General features: G+C 34.5%; 3 protein-coding genes across 4 annotated transcripts; 1 reads left to right on the top strand and 2 right to left on the bottom strand.

Annotated features, from left to right (window-relative positions):
- Window positions 1-5,066: 5,066 nt before the first annotated feature.
- Window positions 5,067-7,403, bottom strand: LOC105769381 (probable pectin methylesterase CGR2). The gene is made up of 6 exons (XM_012589982.2): window positions 7,197-7,403; window positions 7,069-7,108; window positions 6,915-6,953; window positions 6,217-6,591; window positions 5,848-5,903; window positions 5,067-5,379 (listed from the first exon to the last, which is right to left on the bottom strand). The coding sequence occupies exons 1-6, from the start codon at window positions 7,314-7,316 to the stop codon at window positions 5,227-5,229; spliced, it is 783 nt and encodes a 260-aa protein (XP_012445436.1). The 5' UTR covers window positions 7,317-7,403; the 3' UTR covers window positions 5,067-5,226.
- A 317-nt stretch (window positions 7,404-7,720) lies between these two features.
- On the top strand, window positions 7,721-11,002 carry LOC105769382 (uncharacterized). Of its 2 annotated transcripts, none has more exons than XM_012589985.2 (7): window positions 7,721-8,085; window positions 8,314-8,355; window positions 8,886-9,005; window positions 9,450-9,685; window positions 9,810-9,846; window positions 10,444-10,526; window positions 10,616-11,002. In XM_012589985.2, exons 1-6 carry the CDS (start codon window positions 7,945-7,947, stop codon window positions 10,510-10,512), a joined length of 645 nt encoding a protein of 214 aa, XP_012445439.1. In that variant the 5' UTR covers window positions 7,721-7,944; the 3' UTR covers window positions 10,513-10,526; window positions 10,616-11,002. The 2 variants fall into 2 exon arrangements, with proteins under 2 accessions (XP_012445439.1, XP_012445438.1); XM_012589984.2 differs by having other exon boundaries at window positions 7,737-8,085; window positions 10,444-10,501.
- Window positions 11,003-11,148: 146 nt separating this feature from the next.
- Window positions 11,149-15,537, bottom strand: LOC105769380 (squalene monooxygenase SE1). The gene is made up of 8 exons (XM_052631177.1): window positions 14,925-15,537; window positions 13,764-13,875; window positions 13,410-13,611; window positions 13,076-13,244; window positions 12,735-12,953; window positions 12,324-12,599; window positions 11,862-12,140; window positions 11,149-11,757 (listed from the first exon to the last, which is right to left on the bottom strand). The coding sequence occupies exons 1-7, from the start codon at window positions 15,159-15,161 to the stop codon at window positions 11,967-11,969; spliced, it is 1,389 nt and encodes a 462-aa protein (XP_052487137.1). The 5' UTR covers window positions 15,162-15,537; the 3' UTR covers window positions 11,149-11,757; window positions 11,862-11,966.
- Between the last annotated feature and the right edge of the window lie 4,071 nt (window positions 15,538-19,608).

Here is a 19,608-nt window from a genome sequence, read left to right as displayed (position 1 = left end):
CCACTCTTTTTCCTCTTTTACTTAATATGGTTCTTGGGGGACTCGACTAGGGACTCCGCTATGGTTCTTGGGGGACTCAACTAGGGACTCTGCTACCACCATGGCTCGCATAAGATCTTGAACGCCCTTACGGTGAAGCTCTATCTTTTCGCACAGCTTAAGCCCATCGAGGAAACTGAATAAGGCATTAGTCTTGCCCATATTTGATATTTGAAGCATCAACTCGGAAAACTTGCGCACATAGTTGCACACTGTCCCGCGTTGGGAAAGTTGCCTAAGCTTTAATTGAGCATCCTCGTTGGCACACTTGAGTAGAGGTACAACTTAAACCTCCTCTGAAAGGTCTCCCAAGTATCAACGATTTGGCCTCTTACGACGCCACCAAAGTAAGGCAACATCAATTAAGTACATCAAAGTGATACTTACCTTAAGGGTATCTTTCTCAATCCTAGTCGCACGAAAGTATTGCTCAACACTCCAAAGGAAGTTGTTCACATCTTTGGCATCACTTGTGCCTTTAAACTCCTTTGGCTTTTGGCATATCTCGATAACTCGACCACATCGATACGCCACCACCCTTGGCTGCATTGATGTTCGAAAGGTCACTTTTGAGCTTCTTGATCCCACCAGCATCACCTCCCCTAACGCCTTGAGGGCCTTGCTCTTTCAGGCAAGCTCACCTAAGGCCTCGCTCATAGACCCATTCAACTCCTCCATAAGTTACTTTTTTAGCTCATCTCGAGACACCATCATCTCGAACTTGATCTTTTCGAATCCTCAATGTCTTCCTCCCTCGTAAGTACATTACTTACAACGAACTTGACCTTGGCCATCCAGGTCTCCACAATATTCACAAAGTCCTTCGACGAAACTTTCTTGCCTTTCACAACACCTCGATTCTCAACAACGCCTTTATCTTTGCCCAATTATCTTTTTTAGGGTGAGTAAAACTCGATTCGATTGAAAAAATAAAAAAAAATTTGAGTTATTTGAATTATTCGAGTCAACTCAAATAAGTAATTCAAGTTTCAAGTTCAAATCGAGTTGAATTTCACAAGTTGAATAAATCGAATAATTCAAATAACAGATTTGTGTAGATGCCCTTTTAGTCCTTGTCAAGTTTGAAAATGAGAAAATTTGTCTCTCTCAACAAAAATTACAAAATAATTCAAAATAATTTTCAAAAATTCCAAAATTTATATAATGATAAAGAAAGTTAATTTTTTTTAAAAAATTAGGATAATAATTGTACAAACCCAAAATTTGCCCGGCCCATATACAAATATTAAAACCAAATAAAATATATAATGATAAAAGTCCAATTTTAGCCCAAATCGTTTTAACCCAAAACTCACTAACCTAACCCAATCAGCCCAAATAATTAAAACCCAAAACCAATAAATAGCCCAAACCCAGTATGGCCCAAAACAATTTTTTTCAAAAACAAAAAAAACCCTAACAGCCTAGGTCTCCAGCTGCCGCAATAGTAGCCGCCCTTCGCGCCGCCTCCTCCACGTGTGCCGCCACGTCTGTACCTGTAAAATGGACTAGGAGAGTCCAAAAGCAAAAAAAGTGTAAAAAATAGAAAAAAAAAAGAGAAATAAGTAGTATTTTCGGGCTATAAAAAGAGCCCCGATTTTATATTTTTAGTTACGAATGAATCAAAAGAAAATAGAGAAAAATCAATTCAAATACAGACCATTTTCAAAGGTAGTTGTGTCGTTTTTTTTATTTTTATTTATTTATTTACATTTATTTTTTTAAACAAAAAAAATGAGAAGGAAAAGATTAAAATCGTACCTTTTTTGCGAAAGAGGTGTCGATTCCGATGAAAATCGGGGATTTTTGGGTCAGGGAATCGAAAAGCCCAAAAAATGGACATTTTTTATTTTTCGGCCACCGCGAGCGGCAGCCCCGTCGCCGGCGGTCGACGGCCGACGCGGTGGTTCGGCACTTGAGTTCCACCGGATTCTGGAAAGAGAGGAGAAACTTTGAGAGGTTTTTGAAGGTTTTTTTTGTTGAAGAAAGGAATAAAATGAATTTTTAATTAAAAAAAAGTTAATTTATAAAGCTTTTCAAAACGGCATCGTTTTGATTTAAAACACCAGGCGCAAAACGGCGCCGATTTAGGCCCTTGACCCGCGCGGTGACCTGACCCAAGGAAGGATCCTCTTGTTTTTGCTTCAGTGGAATATTTGCGCATATGGCCCTTCCGTTTTTTTATTACTTACAATCAAGTTTTTTTATTTTTTAATTTTGCCCTATAATTTATCCCAGCTTCGATTTTAGTCCCTAATGGAACTGTGCGTTTTGGAAGGTGGGAATTATTTCCCATTTAGTCCCTCCATCTCATCCGTGCGTTTAGTATAGTCCTCCCTTTTGCGTTTATTTCTAATTTTGCCCCAAAATTTTGTTTTAAAGCCCAATTTAATCCTATTTTGTCATTATGACTATTTTGTTATTAAATTAATTAATTCGAAAACTATTATTGCTATTATTATTTTACCTTATTTATTTATGTACTTATTATTATAGCTATTATAGCTATCTCTTTAAATCAATTAGTTTTATATTATTATTTCCATTATATTTTTTATTTATTATCTTAAACACTTTAAATGCATTTATTTTATTTTTATCTCCTATTTTTATTTTTTCAAAAATTTAGATTATTTATTATTAATATTATTTTTATAACCCTAATTTCACCTTTTTTAATAATCATTTTAATATTTCCTAGATTAATTTCCTCATCGTTATTTTGTGTATTTATTTATTAATTACTTTTAATTTTGATATTGTCTTGTTATATTTTTATACTATTGCTTATACCTTTTTTATTCATTATTATTGTTGATTTTGTTGTTTTTAATATTAAAGTAATGTATATTATGTGATTATTGTTACTTTACATTCGTATTCTCGTTATTCGCCGTTTTAATATTTTATTCGTGTAACATTTCAAGTATCGCATCAATTTCGACCCAAATGCATATTTTTTTTAAAATAAAAATACTTCGTATTTTTGAATTTGAAAAGATCGTATCCTAACTTACAGGGTCTCAATTTTTTTTGATAATTCCAAATATACAACCCCTTTTTAAAAAAAAATTTAAAAATTGTCACGAGAATCAAAAAATGACAGTATTCCAACTTACGGGATATGATTTCTTCTCCAAAACCGAGACGATTAAAATTTCTAAAAATAAATAAATTTTTGGTGTTTATTCTCGTGTTGGGATTAGAAATATTGTGTCCTAACTCACGGGATATAATTCTTTTTTCTCGATTAATGTAAAATACACCCTTATTTTTTTTAATAAAAGGATCATATTTTTAAATTTCTTTTCAAATTTTTAATTCTTCGACATTAGGACATTAATTAATCAATTAGGTATCAATTTTTGGGCGTTACGAGGGTGTTAATCCTTCCTCGTGCGTAACTGACTCCCAAGCCCGTTTTCTCGAATTTTATAGATCAAAATCATTATTTTAATAAATCAAAATGTTTTATTAAAATGATTAATTTCAAGGTGACCCGATCACACCTCGGAAAATATTGGTGGCGACTCATTTTCTTTTTAAAAGTCGACCCCATTTTTTCAAAATAAAAATGGTTTCGACAATAATTTTGTGACCTAAATAAGTTAATTAATTATTCAAATTTATCAAGTTTTTTTTTTTTTGCTTTGAAAAAGTTTCAAATACACATGGTTTCAAATTTATATACTTTAGCATGGAATTAATTATATTGTAACAATATTTTAATTTGACATGTTTAATTTTTTTAATTTAACTCAAATAATTTCACTCGGTTCAAAAAAATTTCAAGTCGAGTCAAGATGATAAAATAGGATTCGTCAACTCGAAATTTTTTACTCGATTCGATCGAATGCTCACCCCTAACCATTGTTCAACATCACAATACTAAAAATGTAAGTTCTTATACCACTTGTCATGTGCCGAGACTTTGGCCCCTATAACGTATTTGTCAAATCTAGCTTGGATATAAATGAGGGAGAGGAGCCTCTCCTTATATAGGCAAACCCCTTTCGATCTAATGGTTACAGTTAATGCTAATGGACAGTCAAGATTTAATCCTAGAACGTTTCCACTTAACTCATTAAATTTTATTTATCGGAGTATTTTATATTGATCTAATGATTACAATTAATCCTAATGAACGGTTAAGATCTAATTTTAGAACTTTCCCACCGAACACATTAAATGCTATTCAATGGTGGAGTATTCGAGAACTTCCAAAACATTCTACATGATTTTACACAGATCTGGCCATTCTTTAAGCTTCTAAAATATTTGGAGGCACTCCAAAAACCTCGTGGCTCAATTGACTTATATTTGCTCATTATGGAGCTTGATAAGACCTTGCTTACTCGTAGTACATGACACATTCATTAGCTTTTCATCAGTGCCAAAAGCTACAATCGACCAACTGAATTAGCACCAGTACTCTAGCATAGAATTTCAGTTTTCATAATATAATTATTTTTTGCAGAAGGTACAGTTGAACTAAACAAATGCTTGGGTTTTGGCACCATCTTATATCAAATATTTCTTAATCTTAATGACGAATTATTTTAAATCCAAAGAATCGAGACGTGTAGGAACAAGAACTTGAATCTTGTAGCATGAGATTGCAGTGTTCTGAAAGCGCAATAACTTAAATTGAGTGAAGACATGGAAGATTAAGAAACAACAAATCATCATTAAGAAGATGTTTAATTACACTGGTGAGTTAAATCAATGAGCAGATTCTGTGTCTGGTAATGTTACGAGTAATAGACAAAGCATCATAATCAGTGGAAAATGTCTCATTTTATTTTCTAATTGTAGAGACCAAGCTCTTATTTCATCCAGGATTAGGACCAAACCAAATGATGACGGACAAAAGGGTTCATATAAGCGTTTGGTTGCATTGTGTTTATCGTGATTGTACGAAAGGCGATTATCATAAATATCTAGAATCAAAAGAGTCGACTACAAAATGACAATATCGTCTTGAGATCGTCATCTAAATTCTTGTGCCAACATCAAGCAAAGGAATGTTTTGATTCAAAATAATATGAATTAAAGAATATATGGAATATTTGATGGAATTAAAAGTATGCCAATGAAAGCAAAATAAATATTTTAAACCAAAATTTAAACTATCAGTTGCACTATGAAACTGCAAAAGGGTGAAACAGAAATTACCATGTAAACAAATCAGCGGTATGACCTTAGGTGAAAAATTTGGCAACTGGGATTATACGAGCTCTTTTCTGCAGCACGACTGAACTTCTTGGCTGCAACTTCATTTTCTTCTAAGCTGGTCTGGATGAAATACCGCGCCCACCAAGTAGAACTCCTCAGTTTAGCCTTCAGATATCAAGAAACCACTTCAGCATGTCTCACATTTAGTTAAGCTATGTAAAAAATTACTTAAGGATAAGGGGAAGAAAATTACTAGATAACATCTCAACCTTCGTATTACTTTTTGTTTATTTCAAGCTCCAAAATTACAGAAAGAGAACATCAAGCAAATGGTCAGAAAGACAAAACACAAGGTAACCGAAACAGTCAATAGCACTCATTCCCAAGCAATGAACACATCATGTCACTCTACACTTGCTTAACCAAGCCATCAGAACGTTTCTTTCTCCTTAACATACACTGGAATTTCCCAGACTTTCAAAGTATTAACTATTGACTAGATTGTCTATTTCATCAAAGTGAATTCAAAGTTACTAAGTCTGAAAACTTACTGTTGGTTCTACTTGACAACATTCAGTTGGAAGCCTACCCAACAGTAAAAAGATAAAGATAAAGACAGTGACAGCCACTTACCGCCCTTCCATATTTGGACACATCTGCAGCTTTAGCTTTCCGCTGGCCTGGAAAACCTACATTTGTAATAATCATAAAGGTTCTTGATATGTCAAAAGGCTCAGATTATTTCTTTGTAATCACAAATTGCACGCTAGCTACAAAAGCACTGCTAGAAAAGCTTAGTGCATATTTTTTTCATAACACGTACAGAACATTGATATATGAAAAGTAGAACATGGAGAAGAAGCTGGTCATGATGACATAGATACAGTATGAGAAAAAAATATGGCTGAAACCATCAGCAAGCAAACAAAGAATATTATGGGATAGGAAAGCACTTATGACTTGCAAGTTCAGGGATCAAAATAAAAGTTAAGCTTCTATTACCTGTAAATACGACGACTCCATCAGCCGATACTCTTGCAAAATCTGGAAGTGTCTTGTTGAGATATCTTGGAGACAAGTAATCTAATGCATCCGAAACAATTACAAGAGGGAAGGACTTTGGCCTGTATGGAAGAGGAAATTTGATGTCAGCCACACGCACGATGCCATTACGCACTAGTCTTTTGCAGTTAGCATCAGCATCCTCAATATCGTATGGTTCCACCCCCCAAGCTTCAGTTTCTTCTTCTTTTAACAAATTTGAGACCACTGAACAAGAATCAGGACCAATATGCAAAACTTTATGAATGCCACCACCATAAGCTTTCTTCAGAATAGGAAGCGCCCGTAGAACCTCAAATGTGCAGGAAAAGTCCCCTGCACACAAAGATCAAATCCTATCTAAAAATCTAAAGTTCGTTTATCTAATAGCAAATTGAAAGGCATAGGTAAATGATGCCTCAGCAGATGAAACATATCATTATGATTCCACAGGCATAAACCGATCCTCACCAAACCTAATTAAATCTAATTGAAGAAGGAAATTCCAAGTTAGCAAAGTATCAACAACTGCATTTACATATACATAAATCCAAGATGCCGACCATCAATACACGCAATTCACTTAACAGCAATGCCCGTATGGTATAACGCGAACGTAAGCACCAATGTGATTTTTTTCAGTGAGAAGTTTTTTTTACCTTCAACTCTGGAAACAAGGCTCCTTATGCCTCCAGATCCTGAAAGAAATAAAATATCATTTATCACTGATCAGCTTAGAAACATAAAAATCATTAATTACATTTTAAGTGATTACTCAATGCTCAATTAATGAACTCAATCAGAAAATCAAACCTGATCCGCTATGGAAATACGCAACAATAAGCAATGCCCCCTGAAAATTAAAAATAAAAATAATTTTTAAAAAAAGAACTTATAGAAAACATAATTAAATCAAAAGATTTGTTTTCTTAAAAAAATACCAGGACAATGAGAACAATGGAGAGCAAAGGCGGAGAACGAGATTTAGACAGCGAAAAGAGAGCAGCTCCGCCGCCGGCATCGCCGTAACGTCTAGAGGGATTCACTGGCCTCCTCGACATTGCCTACAGACTTCGGTTACAATTTTTTTCTTCTTTTTTTTCGTTTTTTTTTTTTTGTTTTTGTTTTTTGTTCAACACTTCTGATTCAAATAAAGAAGATCAATTTGCAAAAAAATATATATTTATATAATAAATAATTTCAGTATGATTAATTAATAATATTATTATTAACCGAGAGATAAGAGACTGAAGGACACGTAGCTTAGTGCGCGAAGAGCCAGAGTCGGATCTCAGGTTTTATTAAAAGGCGCGTGAGTGTTGGCGCGTGATATCCCAATCCAACGGTTTTGATTCGTTAACGAGAAAGTTAAGCATTATAGTCGGGGGCTCAATATCAGCCTGGTTTCGGCTCAACTCAACCCATTAGATGAGCGACACGTGTACTATGCCCGTGAAATTGATCAAGTGTCTCAACCCTTTCTCCGGTACTAGAGAGGGTATCAAATCCAATGGCGGTGAAAAAGAAGAAAAATATATATTTAATTTTCTGCGTAAAAATTAAAAGAAAATATAGGGAAAAAGAACAGGAGAAACACTAACCATGCGATTAGGGTTTGGGATTGAAATTGAAGCGAAGCGAAGGGATTGTTGAAATTCGGATTATTGGAAATTGGGGAATTGGACAGAAATGGGAAGCGAAGACGCTGACAGTGATAAGAGTAAGCAATGGTCGTCTCCAAACAGGGCTTATAAAGGGAAGGAGGAAGACCCCAAACTTTGGGGACTTTTCCTCTTTGGTTTAATTGGCGCCACTGCCACCACTTTCGCTGTAAGTTCTTCCATTTCCTCTTTTGATGTTTCAGACTTTTAAACATTTTAGTCTGTTTTTTTCCCTTCATAATTTGATTTTTATTTCCTTTGCCTTAAATATTGTTTAAGAAGAAAGGTTACTTCTTTTTTTTCTGGGAATTTTAAGTAATTGATTTAATGAAGTTTATGCTGGTCGGAGCAGTTATTTATTAGAATTGCCTATTTGATTGTAGTTGCAATTTGGCAGGTTAGTCAGCTGAGAAGATCTGTTGATTGGATGTTGGCTCAGGTATATATAGTAAAGAAGTTCTTTCTCAGTTCAATGATAGATGATTGTGTTTAGTTGGTTTCTATGAGGATTGCTTTTGTAACTATTAGTTTGGACTCATGGGTAGTGGCATGGGTAGTGGTTTTGCTGAAAACATACTGTTTATAGGATGATATGAATTTTCCTAAAGCAAATATAAATTGGATTTTAAGAGGAAGATTCAATTCTATGGGTCTATTTGAAATAAAAACTATTGTTTTGACACTGAGCTCTGCCATATCATGCCAATAAGTGTTAACAATCATGACGACATTTATCAGGAAGAAGTACCTCTGTTTTCCTGTGCTAGTATTTTTTGATTTTAGGAATATGTTTAAGCTAGCTATATTATGTTTCACTGCTGCGTTGTTGAATTATCGTATGGATCTATTATGTCTGCTGATACTTATGCGTTGACATAATATCACAATGAAGACAGTTGAATATAGCATTTCTGTTTTCTCTTTTTTGTATTCACCAATCTGATCATGTGTGTAATTGCACCATGAAAGTTAGCCAGGTCTCAATCATCTCAAAGGGGAGGTTCTTTTCGAACATCCTTTCAGGAGGAAGCATGGAGAAGGTACAACCGTCGACTGCAAGAAGAGTACGAGGAAGAAATGGAGAGAGTGGTAAGTTCTTGGTTATGTTGAACTTCCTACATGGTTTCCAAAACATTAGTTTGTGTTGTTTTAAATTGTTATAGGAAGTTACGTACAAACTTTGAAGCAGTGATAAGCTGTAACATTTAGCATTTGATGATGATGAAAACTTGTATCTTAGGAAACTTTGAATCTCTGGGTGATGCACCTGAGCTTCGTGTGGCTATGTTGCTCCATGATTCTTGTAGAATGTAAGTTGGGTGGCAGCAAGTATTGCGCATGATAATCATTCTTCTTCTTTTAACACCAAGCAGATCACTCTTTTTAGGACTAACCATCTGTAGTCCTTAATATTTTCTAGCAATTTCAGAATCTGGGGCGCCGAGCATTTAGCTGTGCTCATATTGATTGACTTTTTTGGTATACCACTGGCATATCATCATATTGTCTATTAGTTTCTGTTTCTCTTTGTAGGAGCGGATAAGGCGCATGCAAAGTGTGTTTAACAGGGAGCGAAATAAGTACAGAAGGAGCTACGAGAGCTGGAGGGAAAATGGTCCTGGTGCTTATCATCAGCACTACCAGAGAGATGACTGGTATTGGAAGGCTGAAGCACAATTTAGGGATCAAAGAACCAATTTCAGGCAACCTCAAAGAGATAGTGCAAGCTATCCATTATCACATCATTACTCGGTTTTAGGTCTTGACAGGTAATGCTGCTGCAACACAGGGTTATAAATGCTCTTCCACCCTATCATTTTCAGTATATGGCCAAGAGCTCAACTGGGTATTTAGCAATAATAATTGACCTTTCTGGACTTCTTTTCTCCACAGGTCCAGAACCCAACCATATACAGAAGATGAGATTAAGGTAAATTAATTATATTTATTATGCTTTTCTGTTGTTCTGAGGTATATCATGTATTCCATTTCCCAAATTTGATACTTCATTTTGATATGGTAGTTATGTTTTTTTATATAATATGACATTTCTGGTACATCTAGTTGACTTGCTTTAACTTTACCCACTATACCGGTTGTCTTAACCATTAAGCTCATAATCTTCTCAAGGTAGACAGATTGCTAATTTATGTTAATGTCCATCAAATAACCCAATGAATTCATAATCTTCAAAAATGGTTCCTGTAATGAGTGGTTTGCTTCATTAATGTATTACATTGTGACTGAACCACATTTGGTCAAGTATGTCATATTCCAGTAGATAGGACGCCCTTGCAAAACCCTTCCTGTAAATGTAAGGGTTAGTTAATTGACAAAGTTTGCTGGTCTATGTCATATCAACTATATTTGTTGTATAGTTTGTTAGCTTATAGTTCTCATTTTTAAGATGGAGCTATATCAGTCAAAGAACTTAATTGAAAAACTGGTATTATTACCGTTTCTGCTTGTTACTGGATTTCATGTCATGCCTGTGATGCTGAACTGAGATTACATTGTCTGTCTGCAGACAGCATTCAGGGCGAAGGCAAAACAGTTCCACCCAGATCAGAACCAGAACAATAAAGGTGAGATGTGATGCGTCTGATGTGGGTCAGTATTAAAAGCTTATAAATTTTAACAGCATTAATTTGGGGTTTTTATTTAATGTTACATTCCTGAGACCTTGTGCTATATTTCAGAAGCTGCAGAGGCAAAATTTAAAGAGGTAATGACCTCCTACGAGGCGATAAAGCAGGAGAGGAAGAACATGAGGGCATAAATTAAAAACCTGGTTATTTGTCTAGAAGAGTTGGGAAATGAAGTGTAATAATAGGGGATGTAGAAATTCAAAACCCTATACTTCTACCTCGACTTCACTGTTGAAGAGTTCATACCCACCTGTCATCACTGCCGATCAACTTTAAAAAAAAAAAAAAACTGAGTTCATACTGAGGCTGTAGTTGTAGGCATCTTGCAAGAGATGAATAATTTGATAAAGGAAAAAACAATATTGATACGGAGTTAATCTCAAAGTTAATTCTAATTTCTTTAAGTAATAGCATATATCCTCATTAATTGATTTGTCCTCCTTGTGATCAATATCATTATAGTTAAGTTTACCTTTTTTTTTCTTTCTTTTTTCTCGAATGTGTCATCAAATCGCATATGGTGGGAAAGTAAATTATACTTCTGATAGAGAAGTCTTCGTCTATGTTTAAATCAAGCAAAACGATGATCAATCGAAGCAATTAGCCATCCAAATACTGCCAAATGTTTGCACGGGTTGTATAATTGTTAAGTGGAAGAGAACAAATCTCGACCGATTCCGCTGCACTGGATTATTCTATATGTCTATTATGGGACCATTATTAATGTCACGGATCAGCAGCTAGCGAAAAACTTGCTGGCACCGCACCACGCACCAAGAGAATATATGCTAAAGCTTTGGGAAAATTTATACCTAAAGGACACATTCCTGCATGACATTTAACTTGAATCTTAATAACAAACAAAGCATAGTTTCTTTATCCAAGATACATCCCACCATTTTGTAAAACTTTATGTACTTTTATCTTTTTTTTTCTTTTTCTTTTTTTTTTTTTTTTTTTTTTCGAGAGAGAGAGGGAAATGTGAAAACTTATAGACAGGTTAAAGAAAGAGGTTGTTAGTTGAGCAATTACCTTTCCCACACTCTAGAAAAGGGGGAACACTAATAATATTAGAAAGTATGGGTTTCTCACTTAAGAGGGGGAGCTCTGTAATATGTGGGAACAGTCGCTGGGAAAAACATTTGCCTAACTCCTTCTGACTTGATAATAGGGAAGATGATTCCTGATGCCCCCTGCAACATCATTAAACCCATATTTTATAACTCATCTTATAAAACATTGCCAAAAGACAAATTTTAAAAATAATAATAATACTGGCGGGGTTCAGGATCTGCACCGTGATCAATGTAGCTCCAATCCAGATTCTTTTGGGTGAAGGGAATGGAACCAGTAAGCGACCAATACCATATATTGCCACCGCAAAGAAATGCATCACCAAACTCTAAGGGCGAGGATTCAAACCAGAGAGCAAGGAGATTGGTCCTGTTGAGAATACACCACCAAGGCTTAGATAATCGAAGCAAGCTTGGCGCATTTCCTTCCTTGCTTGATCAGGTGAAGCACTGAACACCTTGTACAGGGCGCCAGCCAATGTATTGATGGTGGATGCCACAGGCTGCAAAAACATAACATTACCATGACTTCACTGCAGTAATATGAAATTATAGTATTACACTATACACACAAAAAAAGTTCAGTTAATTTTTGACTTCAACATTGGTACAATCTGATTTGAGAGGGGAATCTTGGCACATCAATATCCATAAATAAATAAAATCAGCTTATTAATACAGTTTACCTTGCGCAAGGTGTAAAATGATTCAAGATATTTGCAAAGGTTAGGTCCATCATTGAGGTCACGCAGAGGCCTTAGCAGATCACGGAGGACAACAATGTCAGATAAAGCCACAGTCATTCCTCCACCAGTTAATGGATGGCGCATGTTGAATGCATCTCCCATTAATAGAGCTCCAGGAGTGGGATAAGGAGAAGCCGGCATGCTCCTGTTTGGCATTGTTCTAATATTTCCCTTATCAACGGCTGCTACAAATGAATCATAGATTTCTGGGGGAACCTATCACATATGCAGCACATTGTCAATCCAAGAGACTAATAAATATAAATTCAGATGTAATGAGCAAAGAACAACTTCTACAAAAATAAACAATGCCATGTGCTCGAATGTGCAGCAATAAGAGCAGTTAAACACCTGATGAGCCACAATGGTCTTCAGATAGTTTGTCATCTCCCCGTTTGCAATAGAAGGAACCTTCTGACCAGGTATATCAACCAGACAGCGAACCTCAGTGCTGCTAATGGGATAGAACAAAATGGGGGATGGATCTGCTAGTATAACATGCCCATGATTTGAGTATGGAAGATGGCAATTTTCGAGGACCAATCCAACAAAACAAGAGGGTACATCTACCTGCAGATTAAAAATTAGGCCTAATAAAATTTCTCTAATTTCTAGTTTACTCTAAATGATAAAAAAAAAAGGAACCAAACGATGAAAATATGGGAACTTGATTTCTTTATCAGATAACTCACCTTTGGGTTGCAAAGGGAGCGACGCAAGTTTGAAAAACAACCATCACAAACAATGGTCAGAGGTGCAAAGGCTGTCAATTCTCGACCATCTTTAGTTTTGTACTGCACTCCTCTGATTGTCCCTTTTTCTTCAAGTAAAGAAGTAACCGTCCCTTGCTCTAAACGTACACTGGTGAAAGAGGGGGAAAAGGTACAAGTACCTTGATATTAAATCACTATTTGTTACAACACCACTATATTAGGCAGTTCAAAGATTCACATCGAAGCATCAAATTTTTAAATAGTAAAAAGTTTGAGCAATGAATATGAGGAACATAACAAATAAACAACTGACTAATATCTAAAGAAGGAAAAGTCAAACTTGGGAAGAGAAGCTGCTTTCTCCCGCATCCTTTGTATGAAACGTCCATTGTGAAAGCTCCTACCAGATACATCTGAGTGGAAATTTTCTAAGGGGTAAGAAAGTCGGGTATGTTTCCCATCCTTGAAAAGAGCATAACCAAATACCTTCTGAGCTTCAATTTCCTCTACACAATCTGCAGTCAGGAAGTACAAAAGAACTCTATTCCATTATGAGTGAAAGTAACCAAGGACAGTTGATGTTTAGACATCAACAAATTCAAAATCCAACACAACTTCTAACACCATGATCGTCTACACATAGTCAAGCAATTTAATATTCAAGTACCTTCAAGTCCTAATTCAATTAGCTTGAGATAGCCGCCAGGTTGTAGCAATTCCCCAACAATACGGTCAGGCTCTGTCAAGTCTCTTTCAATGACATGCACTCGACGTCCATCCTGTAATTTACACCACGTAATCAATTTAGTTGAAATAACTTTCATAATAGTAATCACAAATATTTTATTAAAACGAAAATGCTATTATCTGAGATTATGCTTAATTCGCTCATAAGTAAACCATTAAAATTTATATAAGCAAGTCAAAACCCTGAGAACGGAACAAGATATGGATGCTTAATGTACCTTTATCAATTAAAAATTTATAAACAAAGGCAAGTATGGGTGCTGCTATACATATGTGATTGGTGGCTAATTGGAGGCCAAATAGATAAATATGCGCAGGTATTAGTTTAGCTGAACGCCTAATTTGTTATTAGAATCGAGTGTTTGGTGGCTAAATTAGCAGCAATGGGATCACAGATGACAATAAGTAAGGAGAAGAGGGGACAAGAAACTTGTAAAACCGAAGAAACGTAATATTTGTTATTAAAGCAACTTGTCCTAAGGAATATTCCGTTATAACTCCAAACCAAGATTATACTAAATTGAAACGGACTAAGTAGAAATAGAGTTACATAGAAATTGCTAATGGCAGCAGATGTCATTTTATTGAAGTCCACTAATTATGATTGCTAAATGATAACCGGTTAAGTACGCCTACTCTTCCAAAGGAAAATAAGAAAAGTCAGATATATGAACCAATAAGTACAGCCTTAGAGATGATAAATACTGATTTATAATTCCAAAGCTCATAAGTCACTCCCAGAATCCGTGGCCGACAGGCACAAGATCGGTTTTTTGTTAATAATGCGTATCTAAAAGTTGTAACATATTCCAAAATAGAGACGAGAAAGTAAAAAGGATTTTAAAGTTATTGTACAAATCGCATGAAAATAAGATAGAAGTGAAAGCAGAAAAAGCTGTTGGGGAAACTCAGAGAAGGTGCAGGTGTGGCACCAACTGAATAGGTAACAGTATCACTTAAACTACTCGGGAAAAAAAACGAAAAAGAAAATGATGAAATGAAAAACTTTTACTAGTTCCTAATTTGTTACTGAGAAATGCGAAGTGGAGGGAAATGGAAAACTGAAAAAACGAAAAAGCACCTTGCCGAGAGTGTGAGCGAGGGCGGAGCCAGCAACGCCAGCTCCAACAACAATGACATCAGCGTCGCTGCCGTCAGCGGATCTGCATTCTCCGTTACCGGCGAGGACTCTCCTCACGGACTCACCCCTCGTCGCGGAGATTCCGTTCCCCTTCCGTCTCTTCAAAACGGAACCACGGAGAACAACAAGCGTCATCGTGGAGCACAAGATCCATGCCCACAAGTACCAATCCGCCATTCGTTCCTTTTTTTTTTTTTCCTCTGAATGCCAAACAATAAAAGAAATAAAGGCACGCACCGCCAACCCAACGATGAAGTCGATCGAGAGAGAAAGAGACTCGAATCTCGCTCCTTATTCTCTCTATTGTCTACGGTTCTGATTTCTTGAACTGCTGTGCTTGTTTGTTTGTTTGACGATTCAGAGAAGTTTGAATGCTTTCGCTTCGCTTTGCAAAATTGCAATGCTAAATGTGTTTCTTGAACCTTCTGAGAAGTAGAAAGAAACCAGGTGGGAAGACAAAGTTTACAACTCACCAGCATCTGTGCTTACGTTACTCATTTACTAACTTGCGCCTCCTTCTTTTTAATTCCTAATTAATTACTCCCTGCCTGGCTACTTGATTTATTTGTTTTTTTCCCCTGTTTTTCTGGTTTATAATGATTTTTTTTCATTTTTGCTTTTTCATAAGTAAATATTTATTATTTATTCAATAAGTAGCAAAAATCATCTCCCGTAGGTAGCCCATGCACACATTTATATATATTATTTCGAAACCGAGAATAAGGAACAAAAATAGGGAGTGAGTGAAAAGTTGATGATAATAGATATTTATTTGGTTACGGAACAACAAAAGAGGGAGGGAGTGAGTGTACTCGGATAACATCACCAGTTTGGTAATTAATTAATGAACTTAAACCTGGTTAAGTCCAAGAGAAAATATAAACAAAATAACGAAACATCCAAAAACACTCGAAATAGTCTCTGAAAACATGAAAATTTTCTACACATCCCTATAAGTAGAGGAAAACAAATATAGCAGACAAACCGACCAAATAAAAATGGAAAGAATAATCTATCAACGATTACATGTAGATCTTTAACCATGTGCTCCTTTTCTTCAACATACTCTGTGTTGAGCACTATTTAAGAACATGGGTCAAAAACCCGAGCTAATCCCATGATTCTATCCACAGGCGATCCTCCTCCACATGTCTCCGTTCATTAATAGGTAAATCTGTTTAGCTAGGCAGCAAGCTACTTTATTTCATTCTCTTGAAACATAGTTGCCTTTGCTTTGCTATCCATTATAATTAAGTTACCTAAATCACCAAAATTGATGCCTTTTCGATTTTGGATTGCTCGATCCGGGGAAGGCATAATTTTTTTTTAAGGATAGAAATTATATTGTAAATTTTACTATAGTAAAAATATAATTTTTAATTTTTAAAATAAAAAAATTATATTTTTATATTTCTTTGGATTAAATTATAATTTTACTTTTACTAATTTAAAATTTTAAAAAGGTCTAAATAATTCTCTTTCGATTTTAATTTTTTTTACAAAAAAAACTTCATAGTTTGACTAAATTACCAAAAAAACCAAAAATTTTTTAAATTACAAAAATAAGCCGAATTTTTAAAAATTTACAGGAATAGACCGATTTTGGTGAAACACTTCTAGCTCAAGGGAAACTCAGAAAAACGCTTTTAATTGGACGTGTTTTCAACATATTGACTCAAAATTAGAGCACTAAAAATGGCAATGTGAAAATAAATTTTATAAAAAAAGGCCTTTATATAGACTCAAAGTCTCGTTTCCCTTGTTTTCTTAAGTAATGTAGCTTGTTCTTAGACAATATAGATTTGTAACCTTTAATGTTATGTTGTTAGTTAAAAAAGTGAGCAATCTCACGTTGTCTAGAAACAAGCTACAAACTTATTAATAAGTCTATATATACACATATCTCATATCTCATATTGCTTAATAAAATAAACGAAATGATATTTTGAGCCTATATAAAGGTCTGTTTGTAAGTTTTATTTCCACGTCAATAGGTGGCACCAAAAAATTTTAAAAAAATTTGGTGCTACCACTTTTTAGTATTGATGTGACAAAAAATATTTCTAGTTGGAAGCGTTTTATTAAAATTAACGATTTTGTATATTTTCAAAAAATTAACCTATCTTTCATAATTTTTTAAAAAATTGACTTTTTGGTAATTTATTCTCATAGTTCACACTATTAATCCTTTGTTTTCAAAAATTACCGACTTTGCATCCTTTTCCACCCAACCTCAATTATTTTTATTTTTATTCAAATATTTTAATTTTATTTAGTTAAGTTATTTTACTTTTAATAAAATTAAAATAAAACATAAAATAAAAAGAAATAGGTATTTATTTTTAAATATTTAGTTAATCAGATTGTATATTTAAATATTATATTTCATTAATAAAAAAAGTAAAAATAAATAAACAGCAAAGATTTATATTATTAATTAAATTGAAATATATATTATAGTAAATTATATTTCATTCCTATTAAACGATCCAAAAGACAATTCTATTAACTTATGTTCCAAATAAATTAGCTATTTGTGTTTTTATTTTCGTTCCTCGCATCATATCGATTCGTTTTTTAGGTAACATACTTTTTATCTTCTTCTTATTTTTCCTGTTTTATTGTTATTTTCACTTGCTTTTATGTTTTTTTCTTTTGTCCTTGGTTGACGAAGCAAGGAAAGAAACACGAAAATTTTATCCTTCCATTTTCTCTAAATAGATCCTTATAATGCTTATTTCAAGTAAAAAAAAAAACCAATCTTTCGGAAAAAGAAACATTTTTTCATGTTTCTTTCCTTGCTTTATTACCCAAGGATAAATAAAACATAAGTGTGAGTACCAAAGTTTACATATGAAAATAAGAAAAGATCAAAAATATGTTACCTAAAAGGTGGATCAGTCCGATATAGAGGTGTCCATGGGTCGGGCGACCCGACGACCCGCCCGAAATATGGGAGGATTTGGGTAAAAATATAGGCCCGAAATATGAGTTTTGGGTCGGGCCCTGGCCTATGAAGCAGGCTGCTTTTTTTTGGGCCTGACCCGGCCCATGGACACCTCTAGTCCGATACGAGGAACCAAAAACTAAACGTAAATTGTTAATCGTTTGGAATGTAATTCGATAGGGATAGTCTTATTCGGATCATTTAATAGGAATGAAATACAATTTTTGGTTTTATTTAATAAGAACGTATACTTTTTTATGGTTAATAATATATATTTCAATTTAAATAATAATATAAATCTTTACAATTTATTTTATTTTATTTTTAATCAATAAAATAAAATATATACTTTATAATTTAAATAAGCCAAATTAACTATTTTTTAAAAAATACCTATTTCTTTTTATTCCTAACTTTTATTAAAAATATAAACTAATAAAAAGTAAAATAACTTAATTAAACAAAACTAAGTTAATTAAAAAATAAAAATAATTGAGGCTGCATGGAAATAGGAATGACAAAATTCAAATCGCGATTGGATTTTTTTTCTTTTGACTAGTAGGTATGGAGCAATCATGGTAATTCCTTATCCAGTCTCAATCTACTCCACTATATAAAATTATCATTTTATCCTAGTATGTATATGTAAACTATTAAAATGGTAAAAATATAATAACGTAATAAAAAATTATAGGTTTTATATTTAAATATTTTTTTGAAAAATAATGTTTAAATATTTACCTTACTTTAAAAATATTAAAATAAAATTAAAGATAAAATAGCACAAATTAAATTGAGGCACAATAGAAATAGGTGCATCCAATGTCTATAGAGATGGTAGATGTTTTTAAGATAATATATCTATAGTAAAGCGGGTATGTGATAAAATAAAACATGCCAATTGTAAAGCAATAATGGACTTGGCAATATCGGCCCGACTCAATTGCTATAGGGCAAAGTTGGTAATTTTGGGAACTAGGGATTAGTGCTGTCAATTAAGAAGAAGCTTTCTGTAACAAAAGTAAAACGACAGCCGAAATGACTTTTCTATGGCCTTCATCGCTTGTATCTTCATCACTGGAATGCTCATCCCACCGTTATGGATAGTCGGCAATCCACGATTAGTATCGAGGGATCCAAAATGGAAAACGCATTAGATTTGGGGATTTAGGTAACTTAAGGAGGAACCCACTTCACGGAGTTGCGCATCTCCAAGGAGGCTTCCACCCTTCCCGGTGACTTCAGTTTGCCAAGAAACGAATTAACCTAGGTAAATCTCCTGCTGTGATTGATTGACCCCATCATGGACTAGTTTATTTCTAGAGAACCCCAAAGCCCATACCATCACTATTATAGCTCTACATTTCTCCCTGTCATATTTCTCAAAAAAGGACATTGGTCACTCCCCCAATTCCATCTGTAGGCCACACAACATCTTGCACTCGCCAGACCTCATTACTCAACCCGCAGTCTCCGATATCATGCACTGATGTCTCAATGGCATTGGCACATCCAGGACATATAGCATTAGTAACTAGCCTTTTAATATGTAGATTGTGGAACGTAGGTACATAGTTGTTGAGAATTTTCGCGGTTGTAATTCTAATTTTTGAGTGTGTAGAAAGTTACTAAAGAGTTGTGTAAAAAATTCTGTAGGGAGTCTTCCCACATCGAGAT

Source organism: Gossypium raimondii, chromosome 5 (assembly GCF_025698545.1).
Source record: "Gossypium raimondii isolate GPD5lz chromosome 5, ASM2569854v1, whole genome shotgun sequence".
Classification (NCBI taxonomy): domain Eukaryota; kingdom Viridiplantae; phylum Streptophyta; class Magnoliopsida; order Malvales; family Malvaceae; genus Gossypium; species Gossypium raimondii.
Note: the sequence above shows the minus strand (reverse complement) of the source record. Positions and strands in the feature narration are given on the sequence as shown.

Bases quoted from the DNA above. Each gene is read 5' to 3' on its own strand.
- LOC105769380 (XM_052631177.1), bottom strand. From the start codon at position 15,161: ATGGCGGATTGGTACTTGTGGGCATGGATCTTGTGCTCCACGATGACG. The intron at 13,876-14,924 runs GTGCTTTTTCGT...TGTAAATTACAG, and splicing joins TCGCTCACACTCTCGGCAAG to GATGGACGTCGAGTGCATGT. The intron at 13,612-13,763 runs GTACTTGAATAT...TCCTGACTGCAG, and splicing joins AATTGAATTAGGACTTGAAG to ATTGTGTAGAGGAAATTGAA.
- LOC105769382 (XM_012589984.2), top strand. From the start codon at position 7,945: ATGGGAAGCGAAGACGCTGACAGTGATAAGAGTAAGCAATGGTCGTCT. The intron at 9,686-9,809 runs GTAATGCTGCTG...TTTTCTCCACAG, and splicing joins TCGGTTTTAGGTCTTGACAG to GTCCAGAACCCAACCATATA. The intron at 9,847-10,443 runs GTAAATTAATTA...GTCTGTCTGCAG, and splicing joins ATACAGAAGATGAGATTAAG to ACAGCATTCAGGGCGAAGGC.
- LOC105769381 (XM_012589982.2), bottom strand. From the start codon at position 7,316: ATGTCGAGGAGGCCAGTGAATCCCTCTAGACGTTACGGCGATGCCGGC. The intron at 7,109-7,196 runs GTATTTTTTTAA...TTTAATTTTCAG, and splicing joins CCATTGTTCTCATTGTCCTG to GGGGCATTGCTTATTGTTGC. The intron at 5,380-5,847 runs GTAAGTGGCTGT...TGATATCTGAAG, and splicing joins TGTCCAAATATGGAAGGGCG to GCTAAACTGAGGAGTTCTAC.